At 53.7% G+C, this 24,499-nt stretch overlaps 2 protein-coding genes across 15 annotated transcripts in view; one reads left to right on the top strand and one right to left on the bottom strand.

Annotated features, from left to right (window-relative positions):
- Myo9b (myosin IXB) overlaps positions 1-5,530 on the bottom strand; it is an 88,638-nt gene extending 83,108 nt beyond the window's left edge. For 8 of the 14 annotated variants that reach the window (XM_052162616.1, XM_052162617.1, XM_052162624.1 and 5 more), the window contains exon 1: positions 5,427-5,530. The gene's annotated coding sequence lies outside the window, so the exon portion shown is untranslated. The remainder of the gene's footprint in view (positions 1-5,426) is intronic. The other 6 variants (XM_052162620.1, XM_052162621.1, XM_052162622.1 and 3 more) reach the window with 1 other exon arrangement.
- A 187-nt stretch (positions 5,531-5,717) lies between these two features.
- Positions 5,718-20,871, top strand: Haus8 (HAUS augmin like complex subunit 8). The gene is given in 12 exon segments (XM_052162316.1): positions 5,718-5,933; positions 8,483-8,541; positions 12,129-12,181; positions 14,394-14,463; positions 15,252-15,347; positions 15,682-15,794; positions 16,079-16,144; positions 16,224-16,382; positions 17,143-17,284; positions 18,505-18,667; positions 20,154-20,295; positions 20,297-20,871. Coding segments are annotated over 12 exon segments (1,251 nt in total). The 5' UTR covers positions 5,718-5,904; the 3' UTR covers positions 20,456-20,871.
- Positions 20,872-24,499: the final 3,628 nt, after the last annotated feature.

Raw genomic sequence — 24,499 nt, 5'->3', positions numbered from 1 at the left:
GGACTGCGAGCACAGTGACCTGGAAGGCTATCCCCCTGCCTCAGTGGGAGAGTCTGGACACCTGTATAGTGACACGCCATCCCCTAACCTCACCTTTTTCTGCTAAACTCAGAATCATCACCCAGGCAAACAGCTGGGTCCCCAGTGTCCCCAGATTCTTCAGATTGCAATCCACAGTCATGCCCACCCTGTCACCTTGAGGTCTTGTCTTTGTCCCAAAACAAGCCTAGGGCCTCTAGTATCTTCCCCAGGAGTCATCTGCAGAGAAAGATGAGAGTCCCCAGTGTCACCTGTCAGCCCCTTACTGGCTTCACTCATCCAAGAATGAGAGGAGGAGTAATAGCAAGGGGCCGCGGCCTGGGGCACTGCTGATGCACCCGAGGCCTGAGGCACTGCTGATGCACCCGAGGCCTGGGGCACTGCTGATGCACCGCGGCCTGGGGCACTGCTGATGCACCCGCGGCCTGGGGCACTGCTGATGCATGCGCTCTTACCTCCTCATACTCCTTATCTTTTTTTTTTTTTTATGTCTGTCTGTGGTGACTGTATGCTATGTGTGCAAGTGCATGCAGAGGGCAGAAGAGGGCATCTGATTTACTTGGAGCTGGAGTTACCGTTGACTGTGAGCTGCCCTAGGTCTGTCCTGGGAACTGAACTCTGGTCCTCTGGAAGAGCAGCAAGCACCCTTAACCCCTGAACACTCTCATAGCTCCTGCCAGGGTGTGAACTCATGGCTGTACAGATAAAACCGTTCCTGTTCCCCTCACTGTCTCCAGGGCCCAGCTCCAAGCCTGCCTTCCATCAACCTTCCTGCCTCACTCAAAAACTTAAAACCTTCCAGAAGCTTCTGTGGACCAACTGTCTCAGATAGGAGCTGGTCCATGGTGGAGTTGCTTTGGGATGTTACTCTGTGACTCGGAATTGCCTAGAAGGGGTACCCCATTCTGTGCTATTTGTAAGTTTCACCTGGCCCCTTACCCAGCACTCACAGCTGCAAACTGAACTCTAAAACAGCCCCTTGCACACCAAAGGCAAGTCAGGTGTGGAAGTTCTCACCTAGCTTCCTTCACTTGGAAGGCTGAGGCAAGAGGAGTGACTAGGAGTTCAAGGCTAGCCTGGGTGACCAAAAGAAAGTCCCCGAAAATCACCAGCTCTTTCTAGGCAGAATCCTTACCCCTCTGGATTCACTCTGAGCATAGGAAGGGGAAAATCCAGAAAGTTCCCTCACAGGGAGCTTCCCAGGGTTGACACGGCCAACCAATTTACCCAGTCCTTAGAGTGTTTATTCAACAGAGAAGAAACTGGATAAACACAGCATAGGGGTTTGATCAGTCTCCCCACCGCCCTCTATTAGATGACAACCAAGTGTGTAACTGGCCTAGTGTAAGATACTACTGAGACACTTCCACTCTTTCATCATGTTCTTCACTCCTAAAGCCCGGGATACTTACAAACTTTCTTTTCCTTTACTTTTTTTGATCTTTTTTGAGACAAGTCTTACTATAAAGCCTAGGCTGGTAACAACCTCAGGATTTTCCTGCCTCTGCACTTCTGCTGGGATTTCATGTGAGGCCATTCTGAGCTCCCCGTTCCAGCACTTTCAAAGACGACCTCAGGGGACAATTAAAGTGAAACAAAATCTCCCCAACATGGACCTTCGTTTGTGTGGCTGCTGTCCTGAGGGGAAGTAGGACACAGGGACAAGCTCAGAAGAGGACAGAAGACAAAGGGGTAAGATGGCCAGTCATGAGCCTGAGGCAGCCATGCCCACACTTGATCTTGGGACTTCTAGCCTTCAGAACCCCATAAGTAAAGTCTTGTGGGGTCTCCATGCAGTCCGTGGTAGACACAAGCCTGTCAGAAGCAGCTCTAGCTCGGCTCCATGCAGTCTGTGGCAGACGCAAGCCTGTCAGAAGCAGCTAGCTTGTCCATCTCTCTCACACTCATAGATGTGTGTACGACACATGGCAGAGGCAGGACCTACATAATGAGTCAACTCTGCCAGCTTATTCATCATCCAACAATCCTCCAGACTGAACTTTTGAATCACTTCTCAGGGAGTCTTGAGTAGGAAATTAGCATCTGCCCAGATTGTCAGCGGCATTTTTCCAATGTGGCCAATCATGGAGGCCTTTCCCAGACAAAGTGGACTGAAGTGCAGAGACAAGGCCCTTTGTTCTGCCCCTCCGGGACCTCAAGGGCAGAAGAGAAGGGCCTGTCTTGCTTTGTGAGGAGGCCACGCCTGGGCCTGACTGAATGGTGGTCCGGGCAAGGGCTGCCTGGCACAGCTGGATTGTGGATCTCAAAGACACAAGGGCCTAGCAGGTGGGGCACTGAGGCCCACACCTGAGAGTGGATTATCAGTCAGATGAGCCCCAGAGTGGATGGCCTTCCCCTCTGAGGTGAAGCAGCTATGTAACGGTCATTGGTGAGACAGGGAAAAGAACAGGAAGAGGAGGGGCTGGCAATACACACACACCCCTCTAAAGAAGCTCAACGTGTGTGCCGCGTGGGAAAGGACGCTACCTTGAGGGCCTGGGCCCATGAAGGAGATAATGCAGCTTATCAGAGGCATGGCAGTCGGGCAACCTCTGAGAATGAAGTCTGGTATAGCTAATCTTGCAACAAAAGCGACAGTTTGTTTCCAGACAGGGACAGAGTCTCCAGAAACTCAGGTTAGTAGTGATACAAGGAGAAGGGGAACAATGGCCCTGCTGTGCCTGCCAGGCTGGTCCACCTGCCCTGCTCTCCCCCTGCAGCGCTAGCAGAATCTAGAAACCAAGGTGTCCCCACCTCTCTGGACTCCTGCAGATGACCCTGAGATGCACTGAGGCCAGCAGGGACTGCAGTACAGCATCTAAGGCCACCTTGGGTCCCTTCCACGTGGCCCGCTCCACTCCACACAACTCATCATCTTTGGTCAACTTTGCATCCTGCCAGTGCAAGCTGGGGACACTATAGCATCGCATGGTGCACAGGTGGCCCTGGGGCAAATAATGGCCCCACACCAGATGTCAGGACAGTTTGACAACCAAACTTGGGTGAAGGCTATTTTAGAGGGTTGGGGAACACAGACACAGACTTGTTGGCCTTTTGCTCTCTGAGGGTGCTGGGGATGCCTCACTTCCTGGTTCTAGAAAAGCCTAGGGGATCCATCTCCAAGGCCAGCACCTTCCTGAGTCCATTTTGGGAAGGAAAGTAGGAACAAGGACCCTCTCCTGGTGGCTGAGTAGAAAAGAAAATTGAAACACACTAAAGCAAAGGCCACAGCAAGTGTCCCAAAAAGCAGAGCGTCAGGGCACCTGTTCCTGTCATCCTGGGTTCATCACTGACATGGCTTCCCAGGGTTGGTTGCAGACTAGACACCTTTTCCTAGGAAACATAGTGGACCCCCGACACCCCAAATCTTGCTTTCAGTGTCCTCAATTTTGCCCCTGTGATAACTCATGCCACCTGTCACTGTGAAGGTCTTCCTAATGGGAATGCCATTCTCTCCATGTAAAGGGACAATAGCTGTCTCTCTGAGGCACAAGGATATAGATCTCAGTTCTGCTCTCCGCTTGGCACAAGCTCTTGCTTGGTTAATCTTGGACCCATTCACCACATGTTACTCCAGAAAGATAAGGAAAGAAGAGACACAAGTTCATGGTCTCTTGTCAGGAAGGGACTCAAGCCCAGGAGTCCTGAGTCCCCACCTGACCCACAAGGTACCAGCTAGACTTGAGAGGGTTTTACCCAAGAAGGAGGTCAAAGCCAGAGCATTGTGCTTCATGCAGGTAACATCCTGATTGGAGGTGTGGCCCCACGGTGGAACACTTACCCAGCAAGCATGCACAAGGTTCTAAGATCCATCCCCAGCCTTTGCAAGGCAAGAGACAGACAGTCAGAGCTGCATAAAACCAAAGGGTGTGTACCAGAGACAAGAAAGATAATAAGTGGGGTTAGCTCTGGAAAAAGGCTGACACAGGCCAAGCCAAAGGAGAAATGGGCAGAGTCTTGCCCCAGGCCAGACCCCAAACAGGGCGCTTGCTTCTACCAAGAGACCTCCACTGAGTCACAGATCCCAGTGAGCAGGAGAACGAGGGTGGTCACGCAGAAGGAAGTCTCATGTCCTTCCTGGGGTCTTAGGACCAACAAGTCTCCGCTATTCCAAGAGGCATGACTTGCACCGTGTGCCTTGGGCAAGCTAAGCTGAAAGCTTTCTTCCAGAACATTCTCGAAGTGAATGGGGCAGTCATGTCTCTGAAGCTTCCTTTATATCCAGATTCCTGTACCAAATGGAGCTCTAAACCTGGCTTGCTTTCTGCAAGCACACAGCAGACAGGGAATACTGACAATGGGGAGGGGGAGGGAGGAGAATGTGATGCCAATCAAAACCAGGCAGCTCCAGGCCCTTGTGGCAGCAGACAGGCTGGTGACAACAACTTTATAGTTGCTCATGCCACCTGCAGCCCTTCCTGGACACCTTTAGATACGGAAATCTCAAAGACTAGACAATATCCACCAAGGGAAGGAGATATAACCTGAGGGGCTCCAGGTGGATGTCTTAAAGTGCTGGAAAGTGAGCCAAAGAGGCACAAAGGTCTCCCCTATAAAGCCTTGGGGTAAGGGTCCCCAGATAGAGAACGATTTGCAGGTAGCTGTGCCTCCACGGGACTGCGCTCTCAGCCACCGCAGGGGGATACATTTCCTGTAAGTCGTTTTTTAAAAAATTCCCATTTAAGTCCAAGGATGCGACTCCTTTGAGAATGGCTTCCACCCTACAGCGCTCCCTTTCTTCTGAAAGGCAGTTCGGGGTGTCAGAACCACCCTCCCACCCCCACAACCTCCCCGAGACTGCGGCTACTCCTCTCTTGAGCTCAAAGTGATGTGCCTATCAAGGCAGAGAGAGAAGCCAGAGGGTGCTGGGACTCGCCCTGGCGGATCACCCAGCTGTCCGGGTGTGAAGTCAGGAAGATGAATCAAGAGGGGAAGGCGGGGGCGAGCCTCCAGAGGCTGCACCCCGTCATCTCCCTTTCCTCCTCCTCTCCCCTCCTCCGGCCCTCGGAGGAACTGTTTCTGCGTGTCTTTCCAGGCCCACTCTTTTACACGTTCCACCCCGCAACAGCGGGCTGCCACACACCATTTTCCATTCTCTGAGCGTCTGGCGCCTCTCCGACACCCTAGGCTCGGACCGCGAGTGCAGAAGCCCCTTTCCCAGCACAGCCCCTCGGCTCCGCCTCCCTGGTCTCCCCCGTTTCCCGAGAGCCCCCAGATGACACCTTAGCCACGTCCTCTCCTCAGCCACCGTAAGCCCGCCAGTCTCAACCCGCTCAGCGTCTACGCGTCCCCCAGGCCGCATCCTGCCCTCCCGCCCCTGGACCCCAGCAGCAACCCTGTGCACAGCCCCGGCTCGGGTCTCACTCACCGCCGCCGCGAGAACTCACCTGGACCTCGGCCGCTGCGCGCCACCGGTCCCCGGCCAGCCCGCCCGCTGCTCCGGGCCGCCCCGCCCCAAGCGACCAGCCTCGCCCGCCGCTCCCCCGTGCGATCTCACTTCCGGGTTCCGGAGGCGCTGAGTAGGCGGGCGCCAGCGCGTCGGAGAGGCGGGGCGCCCCGAGGCCACGCCCCGCGCGAAGGCGCGCGGCAAACGCCCTGCGGTTGGTGCGTTCCAGCCGCCACGGAGAGGGGCGGGGCTGCGTCCGCACTGCTCAGCCCGCCCAGCCTAGGGCCGGAAGCCCACGCGACTGACGGACGTCTTGAGGCCGCGCCCTCTCTCGGCGCTCTGGACCAGGCTAAACCGTAGCGAGCTTGGTGCCCGCCCCGCCGCCTGCGTGCGGAACTCGCCTCCAGCCTCCCGCGCTACTCCCTGCCTCCGAGCGGGCGGGACCCTGAGACGCTTGCCTTTGAGTGGAAGGCGGGAGAATGGCGGATTCCTCAGCGCGGGACGCAGGGTGAGTTGGCATCACAGAAGGGCGGAATTTAGGGGCTCCTGAGGGTTGGCCAGAGACCAGATCCTGGCCGGGCTCCCAGGAAGTGGGATCCCATGAGCGAATGCCCAAGCCCCAGGCCGAAAGCCCTGGCTCTGAGTCGCCTCGGTGCGTGCTCACGACGTCCCGGATGCAGCTCAGACTTGGGGCTGTGCGTGGACTTTAGTGGACTTTTTCTCCCTCTCTTTTTCCCCTTGGAGACAGTATTACTTTTGTGTAGCTGACCGGGAGCAGTGTAGACCAGGCTGGCCTTGAATTCAAAGAGATCTGCCTGCCTCTGCCTGCGAGTGCTAGGATCAAAGGCGTGTGTCACCACCACCCAGCCTTTTTTAAAGGAAAAACGTGACCCCCCATGGTAGCACTCTAGTCGCAGTCCAGCGCAGACCTTTTCCTAGGCCTCAGGAGCTCTAGAGTTGCTTGCTGCACTCCCCTTTAGCCCTGGCTCACACCCGTGGGTGTTTGCTTCATAAGATTCTGAAGGATGAAGGCTGATGTGACTGGGTACAACAAAGGATGCTCTATGAAGGCCAAGTGGGTGTAAGGGCTCAGCGGGTAAAGGCTTTTGCTGCCAAGCCTCATGATCCTCCGTTTGGGTTTAATATGGTGAAAGTGGAGAACTGACTACACATTTTGTCTTCTGCCCTCTGTGTGTATGTCATGGCACACTAGCACCACACGCTACATACAACTGAAACGCTAAGAGAAGAGGTCTATGGTGGGAGCCTCCTGAACCTGAGACTTCCAGCCCTGAAAGGCAGGGGGCAGAGAGTGGGGACGCACAGTGGACACAGGACAGGACAAGGCCATGTTTCTGACGCCTCCATGAGTGCTGCGCAGGCTTTAGGGCACCATGAGGGACAACAGGTGCACATGCACTTTGTAGAGCTACATGGCCCACGTTCTCCCATAGGCCCGTGTTTGCCCCCACTGCAGGGGGATGCCAGCATCAGAACCCCCAGCTCCCAGCCTGGTTGGAATCCCCTGGAGCTGGAACTACAGGTGATTGTGAGCCATCTGGCCTGGGCGCTGGAGACTGAACTCAAGGCCTCTGCAAGAGCAGCAAACGCTCTTCACCTGTGAGGTGCCGGGCCCAGCCAGGGCTGGGAAGTGAGATTGATCTGCTCTCTAAACAAGCCCAACAACCTGAGCTTAGGTCCCCAGAAGCCACATAAAAACTGCTTGCAGCTTCCTGAAGGGGGCATAAAAAGAGAGGGGTTTAGGGTAATGTTCCCCCTGAGGTACCACACACACGCAGACATGGTATAGAATAGAGTTTTTTCAGGGCAGAGGATGGGAGTTAGAGAGGCAGACACACACACACACACACACACACACACAGAGAGAGAGAGAGAGAGAAGAGGGGCAAGTATCCCCTTTTATAGTGGGCCAGGTCTATGGGGCGGGGCATACCTGGCTGCTGCCAGGTAAGTGTGGGGTGGATCTTAGGCAGAATGCTAACACTTCCCACAGGGACATGGGAGGCCACAGCAGGACAGTCTCTAGGAGTAGGAGCAAGGGCTAGCCTGGCATACACAGCCATGGATGAGAAAGGTAGAAGGTGAGGACCTATGCTGAGGTTGTCCCTGACACACCTGAACATCTGTACTCACACAAACACCATAGAGACATATGCGAAATAAAGAAATAAAAATAAAAGATATTGAAAATACAACTATTTGGGGGCTGGAGAAATGGCTAGGCAGTTAAGAGCACTGACTGCTCTTCCAGAGAACCTGAGTTCAATTCCCAGCACCCACACGGGGGCTCACAACTATCTGTGATGGGATCCTTCTTCTGGTATGTCTGAAGACAATGACATTGTACTCATATATATAAAGTAAATACATCTTTATTTTTAAAAAATCCATTTGTTTGAAGAAATACAACTGTTCTGTGACATATGAATGTTGTGTGATCCCAGATGTTGCTAACTTAGTAAAGTTTTGTCCACATGGTCTACCCATTGTGTCAGCCTTGGTACTAGAATGCAGAGTTGAATAGTTGGGGGGGAGGCTCGAGAGCTGACCCTTTGCAGAGAAGGCTGTGTCGTAGCCCCTTACCCCTACCCTGCCCACCTCATCTCTACAACTGCAGCTGAAAGAACAGATCCAGAATGTTCCAGATCTGTTTTCTCTTGCTTTCCTTCCCATCCCCCATGCCCCTGGGCCACATGTGGCCTTGTCAAATCCCCAGTCCCATCCCTAAGCCCTCACCTGTCTGCTGTTATCACACCAACCTGAAGAGACAGGGATCTTGCCCTGGGGGTAAGCTCTGCTCCCTCTCTGTCCTAAGAGGCTCTGAGTCACACTGAGGCATCTGAGGGAGGGAAGCCCTCAGCCGCTGTTCTGACTTCCTCGAAGGTGTGAGAAATGTGGCACCTTCCTGTGGAGCCTGTCCTGGGAGCAGCCCTCACCTAGGGCCCAGCTCCCACTGTGAGAAGGAGGCAGGCAGCTCTGGTGTCTGCACAGCTCTCCACCTGCATGAGCAGCAATTCTCTCTCCTCTCTCCCGCAGGAAGCCTGCAGCTGCTGGTGCTGGAGCTGTGCCCAAGACAAAGGGAAGGAGAGCGCAAGGTGAGGGCTGCCGGGTCCTTTCAGAAAGCGTCTTTCTGTCTGTCTATCTGTCTCCATTAATGTTTGTTTAACTTGGTTATTCCGCGTGTCTTCATCTCATTGGAGTGCTGTGCTTGCCATAGCGTGACTGTTGAAGGTGGAGGACAGACCACGGGAGTCACTTTGTCCTTCCACGTGGGGTCAGTGAGCTTGGCTAGAAGGAGCTTACATGCTGAATTTCTTGCTGGCTGGATTTCAGACAGACAGACAGAGACAGACAGACAGACTCATTGAGCCCAATTTCATGGCCACTAAAGTCCTGATCCTCCTGCCTCAGTGTATTGCCATCTAGTTCATGAAAGGGTCGAGTTATTGGGAGGACAGAGGAGGACACAGATACAAGTCTGAAGCTTTCTTTGCTCAGTGGCTTGCCTTAGCGAACTGGTAGTTTTCGTCGCTGAGGTGTCATTTGACTGCAGTGGTCCTCTGGAGAGTCGGAGTCTTCCATGGATGGCATCAGGCTCTCAAGACAGGCTTTGAAGGTGCAGGCCTGGAGGCCAGGCCTGCATTCCTCTGCAGAAGCTGCAGTCCCGACTCTGGAAGGTGCTGGTGGCACAGGGCCCCATATCCATTTCCACCCTGACACCTGCTGAGCTGGGTGGGTGTGGGTGCTGGGAAGCAAACTCAGGTCTCCTGCCAGGGCAGGGGGTGCTCTTCAACCCCTCACTCTTGCTTTCCTTAATTATACTCTGGGCAGTAGGTCGTGGGGGAGTGCGCATGGCATACATGTGGGGGTCTAGCACAAGTTGGGGGTGTTTTGTCTCTTCTTGTACCCTTGGGGTTGACAGTGATCCCTGGACCTGGCGAGTTTGGGGTAGGGGATGGGGTGTAGTCCTAGGGATGGAGTCCAGGACCTCGCATATCCTAGGCAAGTGCCTAACCACTGAGCTTCATCCCAGCAGGTGTTGGTTTGCTTGTTTATTAAGATGGCAGGGATGGAACTTGGGCCCTCACCATGCCAAAGTCACACCCTGTCACTTAGTGGCCCCAGCCTGGTGGCCTTGTTTATAACCTCGGTATGTTTGCATGCTGCCTGGTTTTATTGATACCGCCTTGTCCTCAGGGTGACACAGTCGTCATGGAGACTCCCACTGCTAGATGACTGCAGGCAGGGACCAAAGGAGAACAGGCAACCTGTGTTACCTTGTGTGGAGGACTTGTTAGTCCATGATGACAGAATGCTCAGAACGGTGGTGTCCTCGCTGTTGGAAGGAACCAAGACCACAGATCCCCCTGTCTTTCATCAAACCTGAGGTTTCCTAGCTGGCAATAGTGGCACACACCTGTCATCCCGGCCCTTGGGAGGCTTAATCAGGAGAGTCTTCTCAGACCAGGAGTATGAGGCCAGCCTGAGCAGCACAGTCAGGCGCTGCCTGCAAGTCCAGTTGTAGCCACAAGCCTAGCATGCAGACATCCCCAGCCCTGCAGGGAAAGCCACCCGGCACGCCAGAAACCCACGAGGCCCAGGTGGCTCTCATAGGGCAGCTGCTGGTTGGCAATAAGGGATAGGGCTTGGGGTGCCCAGAGGCTCTGAGACCTAGGGGTTGAAGGACCCAGCCGCAGGCCAGCCTGTCTCAGCCTGGACTGAGTTCTGAAGGAGGAAGGAGCCCTGAGTCCTGGGTCCAAAGCTGCTGGTAGCCCCACGACGACCTGGGCTGCTGGTGGCTGCTGCACTTGGGCAGTGTCTTGGTGGGGTCCTGCGGTGATGAGAGAGTGCGGCACACGTTCTGGAGGAGACAGAGACCTAAGGAGAACAGACAACCAGTGTGGAGATCTTAGAGTGTTTGTGTGAAGCAGGGCTAGGCAGTGGGATGCAGGGGAAGGGGAGCAGCGTGTCATGTCTGTAGAGCTGAGGCAGCCCAAGGACACAGCTGCCAGAGCCCAGGGGACATCAGGGGCTTCAGCGGCATGGGGTAGGACAGTACCTCAGGGATGGGGTCCTGTCCTTCCCGGGACAGTCTCCGTCAGAGACTGAAGGGCTGGGCCTAAGAGGGGGGAGAATTAGAGATGAGGGAGGGACTGTAGAGTGGTGGGAAAAGAATCCACCTATAAGTGAAGCAGGCCCACACTGTGGGATGGGTGGGGCCGGGGCCTACCTTGGGCCGAAGCTTAGCAGCCACCAAAGGAAGCCTGCGTCTGACCGAGTCTCAGGAGGGTCCCACCCATGGTCAAGGCAGGAATCGGTGGAAGAGGAACATTTGTGGGCATAACCCCTAAAGGAAAGAGGCAGCCATGGTTCACGCAGGGACTGACCATGCAGGAGCCGGAGCCATGTGGCCTGGCTCTTCCTGCCCTCAGTTTGTTGTTGTTTTTAACCTGGTAGCTTCATTTCTTGAGAAGCATGGGTGGCTGAGGTGGAGAGGAACAAGGCCCAGCTGAGAGGAATGATTTAGAGTGTTCTGTGCTTGGTAAACAGGCTCCGAGATCTAGGCTGGGCACTCAGGCCAGTGTGCCTGTTTGTCTTAGCTGCAGGCTCAAGAGAGTTTAAGTGAACCAGGCCCAGAATCCCACGTGTAGCTGCACTTTGCAAGCTTTTTCATGGCTGCAAGTTCTGGGCGAACTCACTGGGCCCTTTACAGCCTTCTCCGGTGCCCTGGACACCTCAGTGGATCTTGGGAGAGATCCCCAAATTCCTGCCTACACAGCAGGGACATCATGGCCTTGTCCTCTAGGGTTCCAGGAATGGGTCTTTTATCTCTGCTGATATAAAGAATAAGAAGGCAGGAAAAACAAGGCCAAGAGTTTGAAGCACAGAACAGACTCCCCAGGGCAGGGAGGATCCAAGAAGGCGTGGATGTTTTGTTGTTTTGGTTTGTTAACTGGTGGGTGAGAGGCGCCTATGAGCTCCTGTGGGGCTGCTCTGGGACTAGAGAGGTCACTGGATCCCCTAGAACTGATGTCACAGATGGTAGTGAGTCTTCGAGAGCCCGTTGAATACCCTCGAACTGACGCTGCGGTTGGTTGTGATACTCCAGGTGGCTGCTGGGAACTAAACTCTAGGCCTCACAGGAGCAACAAACAATGAGCCATTTCTCCTGCAACCTTTTTAAAAACTTACACTTATTTACCTGAAGGGGGATGGGGCTGCCACGGTGCACAGGACTGAGGTCAGCAGATAGGCTGGGGAGGAATTTCTCTCCTTCCATCTTGGTCCTATGCATGGAACTGAAGTCATCAGGCTAGGTGACAAGCCCTCTAGCCAGTGAGCCGTGCCACTGGCACCTGGCTTTCACTTTCTAGAATGTTTCCGTATTTGATCCTACTTGATGCCCTGATGCTTGTTCCTAGTCTGAGGACCTGCATGCAAGAGGCCTTCTATAAATGTCTCGTAAACACCGAGTAGCCTGTGATGGTTGCTGCATGCAGTAGCTGCCCTGTGCATACCTGGAAGGCTGAAGGAGCCAGTCTGCAGGAACAGAAGGCTGGCTGATTTTCCTGTCATTGAGCATGAAGGGCCAGTCCTTCTCTCCATTGTAGGGTCCTGGTCACGCTCTGGGTCTTCCTGCTACAGTATTCATATTCTATGACAAACACTGTGTCCCCTGCAGGAGGAAGAGTGGTAGAGTCGCGCTACCTGCAATATGACAAGAAAGCAAAAAAGGTAATGAAGTCCTTTCCTCCTAGAGCCACTGTGAGTGGATGGGGTGGAGGGCACGTGTGCGGCCACTGTCCGATCCTGGAGGACGCCTTTGGGGCCTTTGCCAGATGTCTCTGTGACATCCGGGCTTAGACACAGTGATGAGTCTGGCGAGTGTAGCGTCAGCATCCGTCAGTCTCCATGGTCTTACGGCCTCTGCACCTCTTCCTTGCCCCTCTTGCTTTGGGGCCTCTATTTTGTCAAGCCTGTTTTTCAGGACCTTCCCCTGGATAAACCAGGCAGTTCCTAAGGGCAGGCTCGGACAGCAGGCCCTTGGTGTGGATCACAGGCACAATTGCCATGGGACATTTTGCTTTCCTACCCAGAATGCTGTGAAAGGTCCTCCTTAGGTGGTGCTCACTTGGGGAATGTCCTGTGCGATATTTTCAGACAATATGGATAACAAGGCTAGCAGTTCTTCCTGCTGCCCCACAGTCCTCCAGCACCTGCAAGCTGCGGTGCTCACCTGGAAGGGAAGCACATTCAGGTCACGGAGGGCCCTGAGGAGCCCAGTCGGCCTCGTGGTCATCACTGCAGTGACCCCTGCAGTGTGTGCTCACCCCTGCAGTGACGCCTCACCCCTGCAGTGCAGGCCTTTGGGCCTCTGGCCTCCAGGTTCCAGACTATCTGTCAAGCTCAGGTTATAATCAGAATGTTTATGTTCAGCCCCTGCCTGGACTGTGCCCTGAGAACAGTGGTGGGGTTTCGAGGGTTCCTGGGACAGTGTCTGGAGACCACGCCTGAGGGAAGGGATTCTCACATCACCCTACAGGCAGATTCCCAAAGATAGTTATCCCTGGTCCATTTAAGCTGTTGCTGAAGATACCTGGAAGGCTTAGCCACAGCGCCCCCGTGTGTTCACGTATGATGTTTTGGGTCAAGAACCCTGCTGCTGAGCCTTCTAATGCAGCAGGTGGCCCCTGCATCTGGCTGGAGTCTTGAGTATCTGTGTTGTCATGGTAACACCTGCTGTTTTCTCCTGGGGCAGAATGGATGTCAGAAGGGCTGGGCAAGTGGGGCATTCTCTCAGTGGTTGGGGATTCTTGGAGGGCCTCATGTCTATGTCCTGAGCAAAGGTGTAGGGCAGGAGAATGCCGGGATCTAAAATTTAGTTTTTTCAGATTTCAGGTTTTGGATGAGAGGTGCTTGGCCTGTGTGTGTGTGTGTACACGTGTCTGTGTGCGTTCACCTGCAGGCCAGAAATGAACACCAGCAGCCGTCCTCAGTCATTCTTCACCTTGTCTGCCAACAAACTCACACACCTGTGGCTCACAGATTAGGCCAGACAGGCTTAGAGTCGCAGAGATCCTTCTGCTGCAAACTTTTGACCAGGTGTGTGTGTGTGCACGCATGTGTGTGTGAATGTGACTGTGCCAGCTTGTGCAACCATGCATGCACATGTGGATGCCAGAGTGAAATACCAGTATTCTTATTTTGTGACAGGGTCTAATGAACCACCAGCTCTCAATACTTCAATATCCAGCAGGAATGCCAGCGTGAGCATGGCAGGGCAGACACACGCCAGGCTGTCAGGCGGGCGAGAAGCAGAGTTTATGCTCTATTCTTCTTTGTTCCCTTGAGGGCCTGGCTGGCACCTGCCTGGAGACTGCGGGCTCTGAGGCTGGCCCAGAAAGCCAGGGCCATTGCTGATGGATGCCCAGAGTGACCTTTATTCGTGGCAAACTTCTCTACTCCAGTAGAATATGCTTGGGTGCTTTCTGCAAGAAGTGGGTTAGTTTTCTTGTCCCATGCTGCTGCCTCCTTGTCTTCAGAGGTCACCTGCCCTAGTGATGAAGGAGAAGGGTGTGAACCACAGCACCACCCCACCACGCTTCTTCTTGCTGATCTGTGGTAACTGTCAACATAGAACCGTTCCTTGTGGTGGTCCTGTTGGTTGGTTGTAAGCTTTGGAGACTTATGGCAGTGTAGTAATATGTACAGTCATCCTGGGAACATTACAGGAAGTGGGCCTCCAGGCCTCGGCACAGCACAGGCCTCAAGAGAGGCCTAGGTGCTGAAGGAGGGTCAGCAGATGTGCTATTAGTTTCCTGTGTCCTATGCATGTGATTGCTTAACAAAATGTGTGCCCTGTATACACAGAACTCTTAAGAGTCCCTCTGGGAAGAACATCAAAGGGAAGATGGCTGGACCTCCTAACTCTCTGTTCCCATAACAGGTTTCTGTAGCAGCCAAAGGAGAGAAGCCACCTGAGGGAAGGAAGGCCAGCACAGTGCCTAGGAGCAGAGGTGGGGCCTGGCTGTGGAGGGGACAAGTGGCTGGGTAAAGGGACTCTAGGATCAGGAAAGAGGTTGCCAGGCATCCCCCAGAGCAATGAAGACAACCACACAGAGTCATGCTGGCGGGCCAGTCTGACCCAGACAGTCCCTCACTTCCCAGGTGATTACAGATTGTGTCAGGCTAGCGACTGGAAACTGGCCATCATGGAGTCTGTGTCAGACAGCACAGGGCTCAAGTGTTTGTCAAGGGAACATGGGGCAGAGTGTCTGAGGGCACAGCCTATGTCCACAGAAGTCCCTGCAGAGCCAGAGAGCAGGGAGGGAATGGCCGGAGCTCCTGCTTGCTGACGCCTTAGGGGTTCGGCTACAGCCCCGTGGCATTGGGAAGTGGAGACCAGATCACTTCAGGGTCATTGGCCACATGGGGAGACTGAGGCTCGCCATGTGCTGTGGCACAGGGACAGCTACCAGCAATGACAACAAGAGGATAAAACATTGGTTGCTCAGCTTTGATACTGCTGACCTGGCCAGGTGCGTCCTGCTCACCAAAGTCTCAAACAACAGCTGTGGCTCCACCCACCAAAAGTCACAAGGAAGTGGCCCAGCTCCAAAACAAATGTGTGCAGACATTGCAATGCTGAGGTACTGTTTCAGCTCAGCTGCAGAGATCTCAGGATCCAGGAGAGTCCAGCACACACACCCCTGAAAGAAGCAGTCCTGGGGGCCTCGAGCAGTACTAAGGGGTGTGGGTCTCTGCATCACTGTCCCGTGGCACTGACCTTGGCATTTTTGAGCAGATGAGAGCCAACTGATGGGGACAGGCAACCTGCAGTCCACCATGCTGGAAGGGCGTGGCATGAACCTACCAGACCTAGACCTCTCCGCCATCGATGGTAAGTGGGTTCTTTACTTTAGGGCGAAGCTTGCAAGGATGCTCCCCACCCTTGGATAGCCCTGTTGCTGTTTGATGCACTCTGCGAGAGCAGCATGCACCTTTCATGTACACCAAGCCTGGGATTGTGAGTCCCAGTGTGCTCCCAGCTTGCCATGCTGGTCTGATCCCCAGCAAGGTTGAGTGGCAGCAGCAGGTGTAGGTCCCAGGTGGGGTGTCAGCCACAGGTCCCAGGCAGTGCTGGGGCAGGAGGATTGAGTTTTAGGCTAGCACGGGTTACCTCTTCAAACACCAAGTGATTTATTTTAAAATAAATGACATGGTCTTTATTTCAGACAAAGTCTTGTCCAGGAAGGCTTCCAGGCCAGACAGCGACATGACAGACAAAGCTAAGTCCACATCCTTTGTCAGCTGTGACAAAAAAAGGACACTTCAAAAGAAGAGACGGGTGAGCATGGGGACAGAGAGAAGGTCTGACTCCCTGCACCCAGGGCTCCAGGGACAGAAGCAACTGGCCCTCATGGGTTATGGTGCCCATGGGTCCTTGCTCGGATCTGTGTGCCCACACAGTGAACAGGGACACACATAATTGTATGTCAGGCAAGATGAGAGTGTGGCTCCATCTCAGCTGAGCAGACATGTTCTATTTGAACCTATAAAGTACACAGAAGTGGGGGTTCTGCCATGGGTAGAGCCAGGTCCACTGGGAACTGAAGAGCTGGACCCCCACAGGATCTGCAGGAGACCATGGACATGATGGAGTCACAGACGCTGCTGATGACCCTGCTGTCTGTGAAGGTGAGCAGAGCTCTGCCTCATGAGCACACGTGTGTTCTGTCCTCTCCCCACCCCACCTGAGTCTGTCTTGTGCCCATAGATGGAGAACAACCTGGCTCTGCTGGAGGAGAAGGCAGAGAAAGACTTGGCAGCCATGTTCCGTGAGAAGGAGAGGCTGCAGAGGCAGGCACTGGAGCTGCGGCGCCAGCTGCTTCTCCGACAGAAACAGCAGGAGCTGGCCGCTGCCCTTGATGCCCAGGTGGATCTGAGCATGCTCCCGAAGCACCCCGGGCACACAAGGGAGGGAGAATCAGGGTGTCACCAATTGCTCTTTGACTGCTCTGCTCAGGCTCCTGGTGTCAGCATGGTGCTGTAGGAAGTTTGAGAGGAAAGGGTCTTTCTGGCTTACACTTCCATATCACTGTTTATCACTGAAGGTGGTCAGGACAGGAACTCACACAGGGCAGGAACCTGGAGGCGGGAGCTCTGATATAGAGGCCATGAAGGAGTCCTGCTTACTGGCTTGCTCCCCATGGCTTGCTCAGCCTGCTTTCTTATAGAACCCAGGACCACCAGCCCTGGGATGGCACCACCCACCATGGGCTGGGCCTTCCTCCATCAGTAGTTGAGAAAATGCTTTACAGCTGGATCTTGTGGAGGCATTTCCTCAGCTGAGGTTCCTTCCTTTCTGATGTCAACTTGACACACAAAACCAGCTAGTACATACTGTGTGTGGACACCTGTCTGCCACATGCTGTGCAGAGGAATCCTTGGCACCTGCCAGCTCTGGTGGCAGGAAAATCAGCTGCCATCCCACCCTGGTGTTTAACACAGTGACTGTGACCCATCCAGGCCAGGTCAGAGTGGATCCTGGTGGCTGGACAGGCTGGTCGGTGAGGCTGGAGACATGCAGTGCCAGAGCAGGGCTTAGCTTATGCAAGGCCTATCCCGTCCCACAGAGAGTTCCTTTCTGTGTGGGTGAGCTCAGCATGTCTTACACTGTCTGCTCCCACCGGCAGATTGAAGTGCTGAGCCCTCTTCAGCCTGTGTTAGAGCGCTTCAAAGAGGAGTACAAGACCCTGGGCAGAGCCCTGGACACCACGCGACATGAGCTTCCCGTGCAGGCGGTCCACACGGAAGGAAGTGGGCAGGGGCTCCTAGGTAGGCATCTCCATGGCAGGAAGGAGTCCCAGGGCCCGCATGTGACATCCTATGTGCCTCAGCTCTGCGTGGTCTCGGAACCCATGTTCTCACCAGTGTGGGTAGGACATGGGCAACTGAGAGATTCTGTCCCCAGGCTGCTGACCTCACAGCCGGGTGGCACTGTGGGGACGGGCGGGGTTCCTGAACTGGTCCTGAGGCCTGGGCCCTAGCACTGGGGTGGGTGTTGGCGAGGAGGTCAGTGGTCGGCCAGTGCTCCATGCACTTCGGTGGTTGTCTGGAGCAGCCCACCTCGGGAGAAGGTTAGCTCTGTGTACCGCTCTTACCCTCATGTCTAGTGGCTGCTCTCAGGACCCCTAAGGACACCTGAAGCGAAGGACCCTCAAGTTTCTCCTAGAAGTAGCAGAGTGGGACTGGGCACAGTTGTATGTTTGTAACCCCAGCTCTCGGGGACTGAGGCAGGAGGGGATCACTAGAGCTCCGTAGTTAGAGTCCAGCCTGGGCTACACAACAACCCGTGAAAGGTACAGTGGCCTACAGATATCGTTTCGACACTTGGGAGCCTGTAAGATCCAGGTTATCCTGAGCTATGAAGTGAGAGCCAGGCTCTGAAAAAAGGGCACAGTGTTGACCTGGAACCTGCAGACGTCCTCCCTAAATAAACTCCCCAGAGCTGACTTGCCGTGCCCATCACTGGATCTGCACTGACTGCTGAGGCGAAGACAGGCAGCAGGTGCACGTACCGCAGACGCGTGCGGGGAATGGGGATTTTACCCTCTGGCCTGTGCTTGGTTGCACGGTGGTGCAGGCCTGGGCCTGGGGCACTAATGGCTGTCAGAGCATCAACACCTCCCACAGCTGGTGCAGTGCCAGAAGCTCAGTACTTTGTAACAGGAGGCCAGGAAGGACAGGGTCCAATGGAAGAACAGAGGAGGAGAACAGGAGGGCAGCTGGCCTCAGCTCCCTTGGCCAACAGGGAGCCATCCTGGGAAGCTGTCTGTGCAGTGTGTCCTGTGCACCCCAGCCCCAGTCTGTGCCCTTGGCACTCACACTTGCCAGGGGCAAGTGAGATCTCTGCTGAACCGCCTCTCTCCCATTGCCCTTTATTTCTGGAATGTGAGAGAAGAGCCAACTCTACCGCCAACCCCCACCCCAACCCAACACAAACAGATGTTGCTTTAGGGAGCAGAGGCCTGCTCTAATGACCCGTGTCTCCACAGATGATCTGGAGCCAGCCCTGAGGACCACTGTGCAGCTCCTGGGTGATCTGAGCATCTGCTCCCCAGATACCAGCGCACAGGTGCAGGGAGCCAGCGCACAGCTGGATTATCTGCTGAAGGAACTGAAGGCCTTGGTCACTGAGAAAGACCTGGAGCTGCACAGGTGTGGCCTTCCTCTCTAACCTCCCCGTACTCCCTTTATTGTGCTCCTCCAGCCTCTCCTATCTTTTCTGTTGGGGCGCTGGGGATGGACCCCCACCCAGCTGATATCTCAGTTGAAGGCTAGTTCTGTCTGACTTTGAACTAATAGCAAACCTCCTGCTTCAGCTTTCAGAGTTCTGTAACACCAGGCGTATAACATCACACCCAGTTATTGTAGGTTGGAATTTTGTCTGCATGCCTACACCTGTGTGTGTGTATGTGTGACAGAGAGAGACAGGCAGACAGACATTGGTCTTTGGGCACATACATGATGCCAGGGCAGAGGACAGCTTTGAGAGTCTGTTCTCTCTTTCCACTGTGTGGGTCCCAGGGATCAAAATGAGGTCAGAAGGCAGGATTGGCAGCAAGTAACTTTACCCACCTAGCCATTTTGGCCACCCCAGAAGAACCTTGCTCAGTTTGCTCTCACGATGCTAATGTATTTAAAGAGATGGACGCCTAGAGGGCTCTGCAGGGTCTCTGAAGCATGCCATACCCACCGTGTCCTGCCGGGTAGGTCAGCCATCACTCACATGGGCTGGGGAGGCGGGGTCTTTGCTTGCTCCCACTCTCTGGCCAGCACACTGTTTCTCCATCTGTGTCCTGATTGGAGCAGCTGCACCCTACATCCACACCGTGGCCCATGCCCTCCGTCACCTAGAGCCCGTTAAAGTCTATGCGGACAAGTGGCCATTGGATGGACAGAAGGCATGGCCATGTAGCGATGGGCTAAGGCTCACCTCTTGGGTTCGCTCCAACAAGGTCTCCTCACATAAACTTTGCTCACTGTTGAGGTGTGGAAGGCGTGCCACTGAGGTCCAGGTACCCAGGAGTCTGGGGCAGAATGAAGGCATGCATTCCAGGCTGGCTGCTGCTAGCATTATGGAGAGACAATATACAGAACTCTTGCTTGTGAGGCCTGACAGCAAAGGCCTGCCATCTCAGCTACTTGGAGGGCTGAGGCAGGAGGATCATCAGTTCAAGGTCAGCCTGGGGAACTTGGATGCTTTCTCAAGAAATAAAAAGAGGGAGGGCTGGGAATGGAGAAAACTCAAGAGTCCGGAGTTCTTACTCAGCATGTGTAAGATCCTGGATCTGTCTCCAGCAACATGGACACACACATGCACATGTGGACACATACACGTGCCCACCAAGCTTGCAGCCAATTCAAGCATTCTGCCCAGCCCTACAACTTTTGCTCACTTTCAGAGACACTTAGGATTGTGAGATGGCTCAGCTAATAAATCCTGAGGTCGAGTTCAGTCCCCAGGACTGGCATGGAAGGGGAGACCAGACTCCTGTACGTTGTCCTTTGACCTCCATAGGCAAGCTGTGTGGTTTGTGTACCACACGCAAATGCGCAGTTGTTCTTAAAATTGTTTTTCTAAGGGCTCCATTAGAGTTTTGCCTACAGGCAAAATTGTCCCTTCTCTTTTTTCTGTCCACAGACTTGTCAGCGAGGTGGTGGAACTTTCCTCCCAGACCAGTAAGGAAGCAGCTTTGACAAACCAGGAAGTCTGGGAAGAGGCAGAGGGCACCGTCACCAGCAGCCAGTGGTACTTCAGTCCACATGCCTGCAGGGACCACAGTCCCTTCTCAGGACAGGAAGGATTACTGCACGCCTGATCCTCGATCGCCGGGGGGAAGCCTGTCCTGCCTGAGTATTTCCTCGCTGCCTTTTCTGCTCATTTATGTTTCTTTGTGCCTCCTCCTCGTGGACTGGAGGAAGTTTGGTGATCCAGTATTTTGAAAAACTTGTGCACTTTGGTTTTAGTTTGCTTTGGTTTTGTCTTGATGGTGCCATTGAGGTGGGAAGAAGCAGCAGTCTTGGCGGCCCCGTCCCTTGGGTTTGGGTCCTAGACTGAGTGAAGACAGCAAGCAGAGTGCAGTGTGATGGAGTTGATGTTTCCGCTGCTACCTGTGTGTGACCAGTTAAGCAGCATCCTAGACTCCCACAATGATGGGTGCTGGTCCTGGGACTGGGAACCAAGTTAGCCCTTCTCCCCCCAGGATTCTTCTGTTAGGGTGTGTTGTCATCACAGCAGGAATGGCCACTAGGGCAGAGTGGTGGAAAAGACCAAGTGTTGTGCCCAGTTCTTAGGAAGCCCAGGAGACTGCCAGAAATTGTGATACCTGTGTAATAAACAAAGAGTTTTTATTTAACAATCCGGGACCAGATCGCTGTTTTTACTGCTCTGCAGGTTAGGAGAGCAGCCCCTGAGTCTAGGGGTTTGAGGTGGATATAGAACAATTTATAAACCGGGGCTCTGCCCTGGTGTTACTCGACTCGGTAGAGGAAAAGGAGGGCTGTCCCAGTAACATTTGCTCAGACATAGTTGTGAGCAGGGCTTTCAGGGACTGCTCCTGGCAGTTTGCAGCTCTATCTTTTTTTTCCTGCTTAAGACTGAGTGTGTGTGTATGTGTGTGTGTGTGTGTGTGTCTGTGTGTGTGCGTGTCTGCGCTCGAGGTCCGTGCTGGAGGGGGAGGGGCATGGGATGGTGGTACTGGAAGGTAGGGGAAGCGCATTAGCTTTGCAGTATTTATTGAGAGCTAAGAAGCTGTCATGTTATGCTTCCTGCACACCAGAGGCTGAGGGAAACAGTGACTCCAGGCCAGCCTGGGATACACAGGACAAGAGAGAGCACCAGGCAACGTGCTCACACTTGGAGTCCTGACTCAGTAGCTTGTCCTTTGAGTTCAAGGCCAGCGTGCAGCACACAATATGACTCCTGAGGCAAATAAAGAGGGAATACAGTTTCTCGTGACCTCCTGCACCTGGCACTGCCCAAGCCTGCCATGAGACCTAGTGGACTTTCCTCCAGAGGAGCTTCAGACATCTGCTGGCTCCACGGTCCCATGTGGACACCCTTCCCTGACACACCAGGGGATTCTCAGAGTGTGGGTTTCACATCCACTTAAGACAGGATGTTGGGCCACAGCCTGATGAGCTTCCAGGTCCCAGACTGAACATTTCATGAGGAAGGTGTGCGAGAAGCCACAGAAAGCCAAGTCTTCCTGAGAGAGCTGTCATGAAGCTATTGCTATGCGCAGGTCTCGGGAACTCCAGAGGATCTCTAAGAATCGCCAGTCGCTGCAATAAAACAAGAAGAGCCTTTATTTGAGTCGGAGCAGGATCTCAAACCTCAAACACTGTGCAGCTTAGGAATGCGGGGCTTGGAGTTTTAAACATGTGTGTGCATAAGCAGGGATCCTTGGGCTTTGTGGTTATACGCCAGGGGAGGTGACAAGGGGGAAGCCGTCCTTCAAACCTGATGTCAGTAGTTCAGTCAGTGTGGTGGAATCGTGCAGTTGGGGGAGGGAGGCTTCTGACCCAGGAAGTGACTTTATGGTGCTGTCAGGAGCTAGTGTGTTTTTACACACTGGTCACAGCTATCTGAGAACACTTGATTGTCCTCTCATGGCCCAAGAGTGGGCCACTTATGCTTTCAAGGCTGTTTGTCCTTGTTTCCTTCAAGGACAGGAGCCGTGTGCGCGGAAGTGTCAATTATCTATCCAGGAGAGGGCCAGCCTCGGTGACACAGGCTGGTATTTATTGCTGTTTGTGTGAGCCAAGGCAATGGACACCACACACACTTAGGCGGGGCCTCCCTGAGCTCACCCATGTGGCCTGTCTCGTTGGCTGGCTTGCTCTGGGGACCCTTCTCTCAGCCTTATAAGCACGGTGGGTAAAGGGGCTTGCCCGTCTCATTTGAATCCAAGAATGCACATGGTGGAGAGAACCTATTCCTGCAAGTTGTCCTCTGACCTCCACACATGCACCCTCACTCACACATACCTGCATCCACACACGCTCTCACATGCACACACAGTCAGACACAAACACATATACGTGCACCCTCAGACACATACGCACAAACATATAAGTAAACACTGAATAGGAGGTGAGAATCGGGCGAAGCTCAGTAGCAGAGCAGCTGCCCGGGATGCATGGCGCCTTGGACACCGCGCTGGCAAACGTGTGCTGCAGAAGTGGCTCAGTGTTGTTGCCAAGGACCCACCTGCCACTGTTCTCATGGGCAGCTCACAATTCCCTGTAGGTACAGTGCCAAGTATTCTGACCCTTCTGTCGCCTTCATGGTCACCACACTCGTGTTTACAGCTCCATGTATGTCCACACGCTTATGCACGTAGTTAAGATAAGTTTTTAGTGCCAAAAGTACAAAGAACAGTCAAATGTCCCCATGTCTGGACACAGATTGGTCCCTTGGGGCTATATAGAGGCAGTGTGGCACCAGCTGAGAAGGACCAGACAATGAGGGGTCTCTGTGGGCACCAGGGAGGTCCAGTCTGGGCCATGCTCTGTAGACCCAGCCAATTTTATACAAATCACAAAACTCATACATACAAGACCCCAGCTGGCTGAACAGCTCAGGAGAAGGGCGCTTGCTGGCTCGCCTGATGCTCTCGCATTTGCTCTCCAAGTCCCCACATGATAGAAGGAAAACCGGTTGCTTGGAGCTGTCCTCTGACCTCCATAGGCTGTGGTGTGTCCGCTGGGATATAAATAAAAGCCACTTAAAAATAGAAAACCTTGGCACTTGAAAGATGGCCCCGCAGTTTGGAGCATTTGCTGTTGGACTAGAGTCTGGATACCAGCACCCACGTGGGCTACTCAAAAATGCTGGTCACTCCAGGTCAGGTCTGAGGCAGGCAGCTTCTGCTCTGGCCTCTAACATACCTCAGCTCTGATGTGCTACCCCTGGCTGAGCAGACCTCCTACCTGAGACCAACCTTCACCTGCCTGGCTGGCCTGGGCTGCTTTGTACCACTGCTGGCTGCGGGACCGGGCTATCGGGCCACCCTTTGTGCACTGGCTGCCAATGGCCAGCGCTGCAGCTGTGCACTCAGATTGACAGCCCTGGTACTGTGGTACTGTGCAGCGGCTCTTTCACACCTAGCAACGTGCTGCTGGTGCTGCACTATTCAAACCTACGGAGCCTGTGTGCCCAGCCTGGTGCTCAGCACCCTCAACAGCTGTGTAGACCCTTTCATCTACTACCATGTGTCCGGGGAGTTCAGGGAGAAGCTACAGGCTATGCTGCATTGCCAGCTGGAGGCCAGCAGCTCCGCTCGGGCCTCCAGGGAGGCTGGAAGCTGAGGGAGGAGGTACACTTCTGTGACTGGAGGCTGAGGTGGGAAGGGGGCATTTCAGCTTGACTGGATCTCCCCTTAAAGTAAGTCCCTCCCAGACCCTCAGGGCATGACCTCATATGGATACACAGTTAGTGCGGCCTTCATTAGTGGAGCTGAGGTCCACTGGAAATAGTGGGAGACTTCAACATCCCATTCTCACCAATGGACAGATCATAGAAACAAACTAAACAGAGACAAAGTGAAACTAACAGAAGTTGTGAACCAAGTACATTTAACAGACATTTACAGAACATTTAACTCTAAAACAATAGAATATACTTTCTCAGCACCTCATGCTACTTTCTCCAAAACTGACCATATAATTGGACAAAAACCACGCCCCAACCTATACAAGAAGATTGAAATAATCCCATGCATACTAGCAGATCACCAAAGACTAAGGCTGTTCTTAAATAACAACAAAAAAACAGCCCATATATTCATGGTAACTGAACAACTCTACTCAGTGCTAACTTGGACAAGGAAAAATAAAGACTGAAATAAAAGGTGTGTTAGAATTTAATGAAAAATGAAGGCACAGCATACCCAAACACTTGGAACACAATGAAAGCAGTGCTAAGAGGAAAACTCATAGCTCTGAGTGCCATCATAAAAAAAAAAAAAAAAAAAAAAAAAAAAA

Source organism: Apodemus sylvaticus, chromosome 18 (genome assembly GCF_947179515.1).
Source record: "Apodemus sylvaticus chromosome 18, mApoSyl1.1, whole genome shotgun sequence".
Taxonomy (NCBI): Eukaryota; Metazoa; Chordata; class Mammalia; order Rodentia; family Muridae; genus Apodemus; species Apodemus sylvaticus.
Note: the sequence above shows the minus strand (reverse complement) of the source record. Positions and strands in the feature narration are given on the sequence as shown.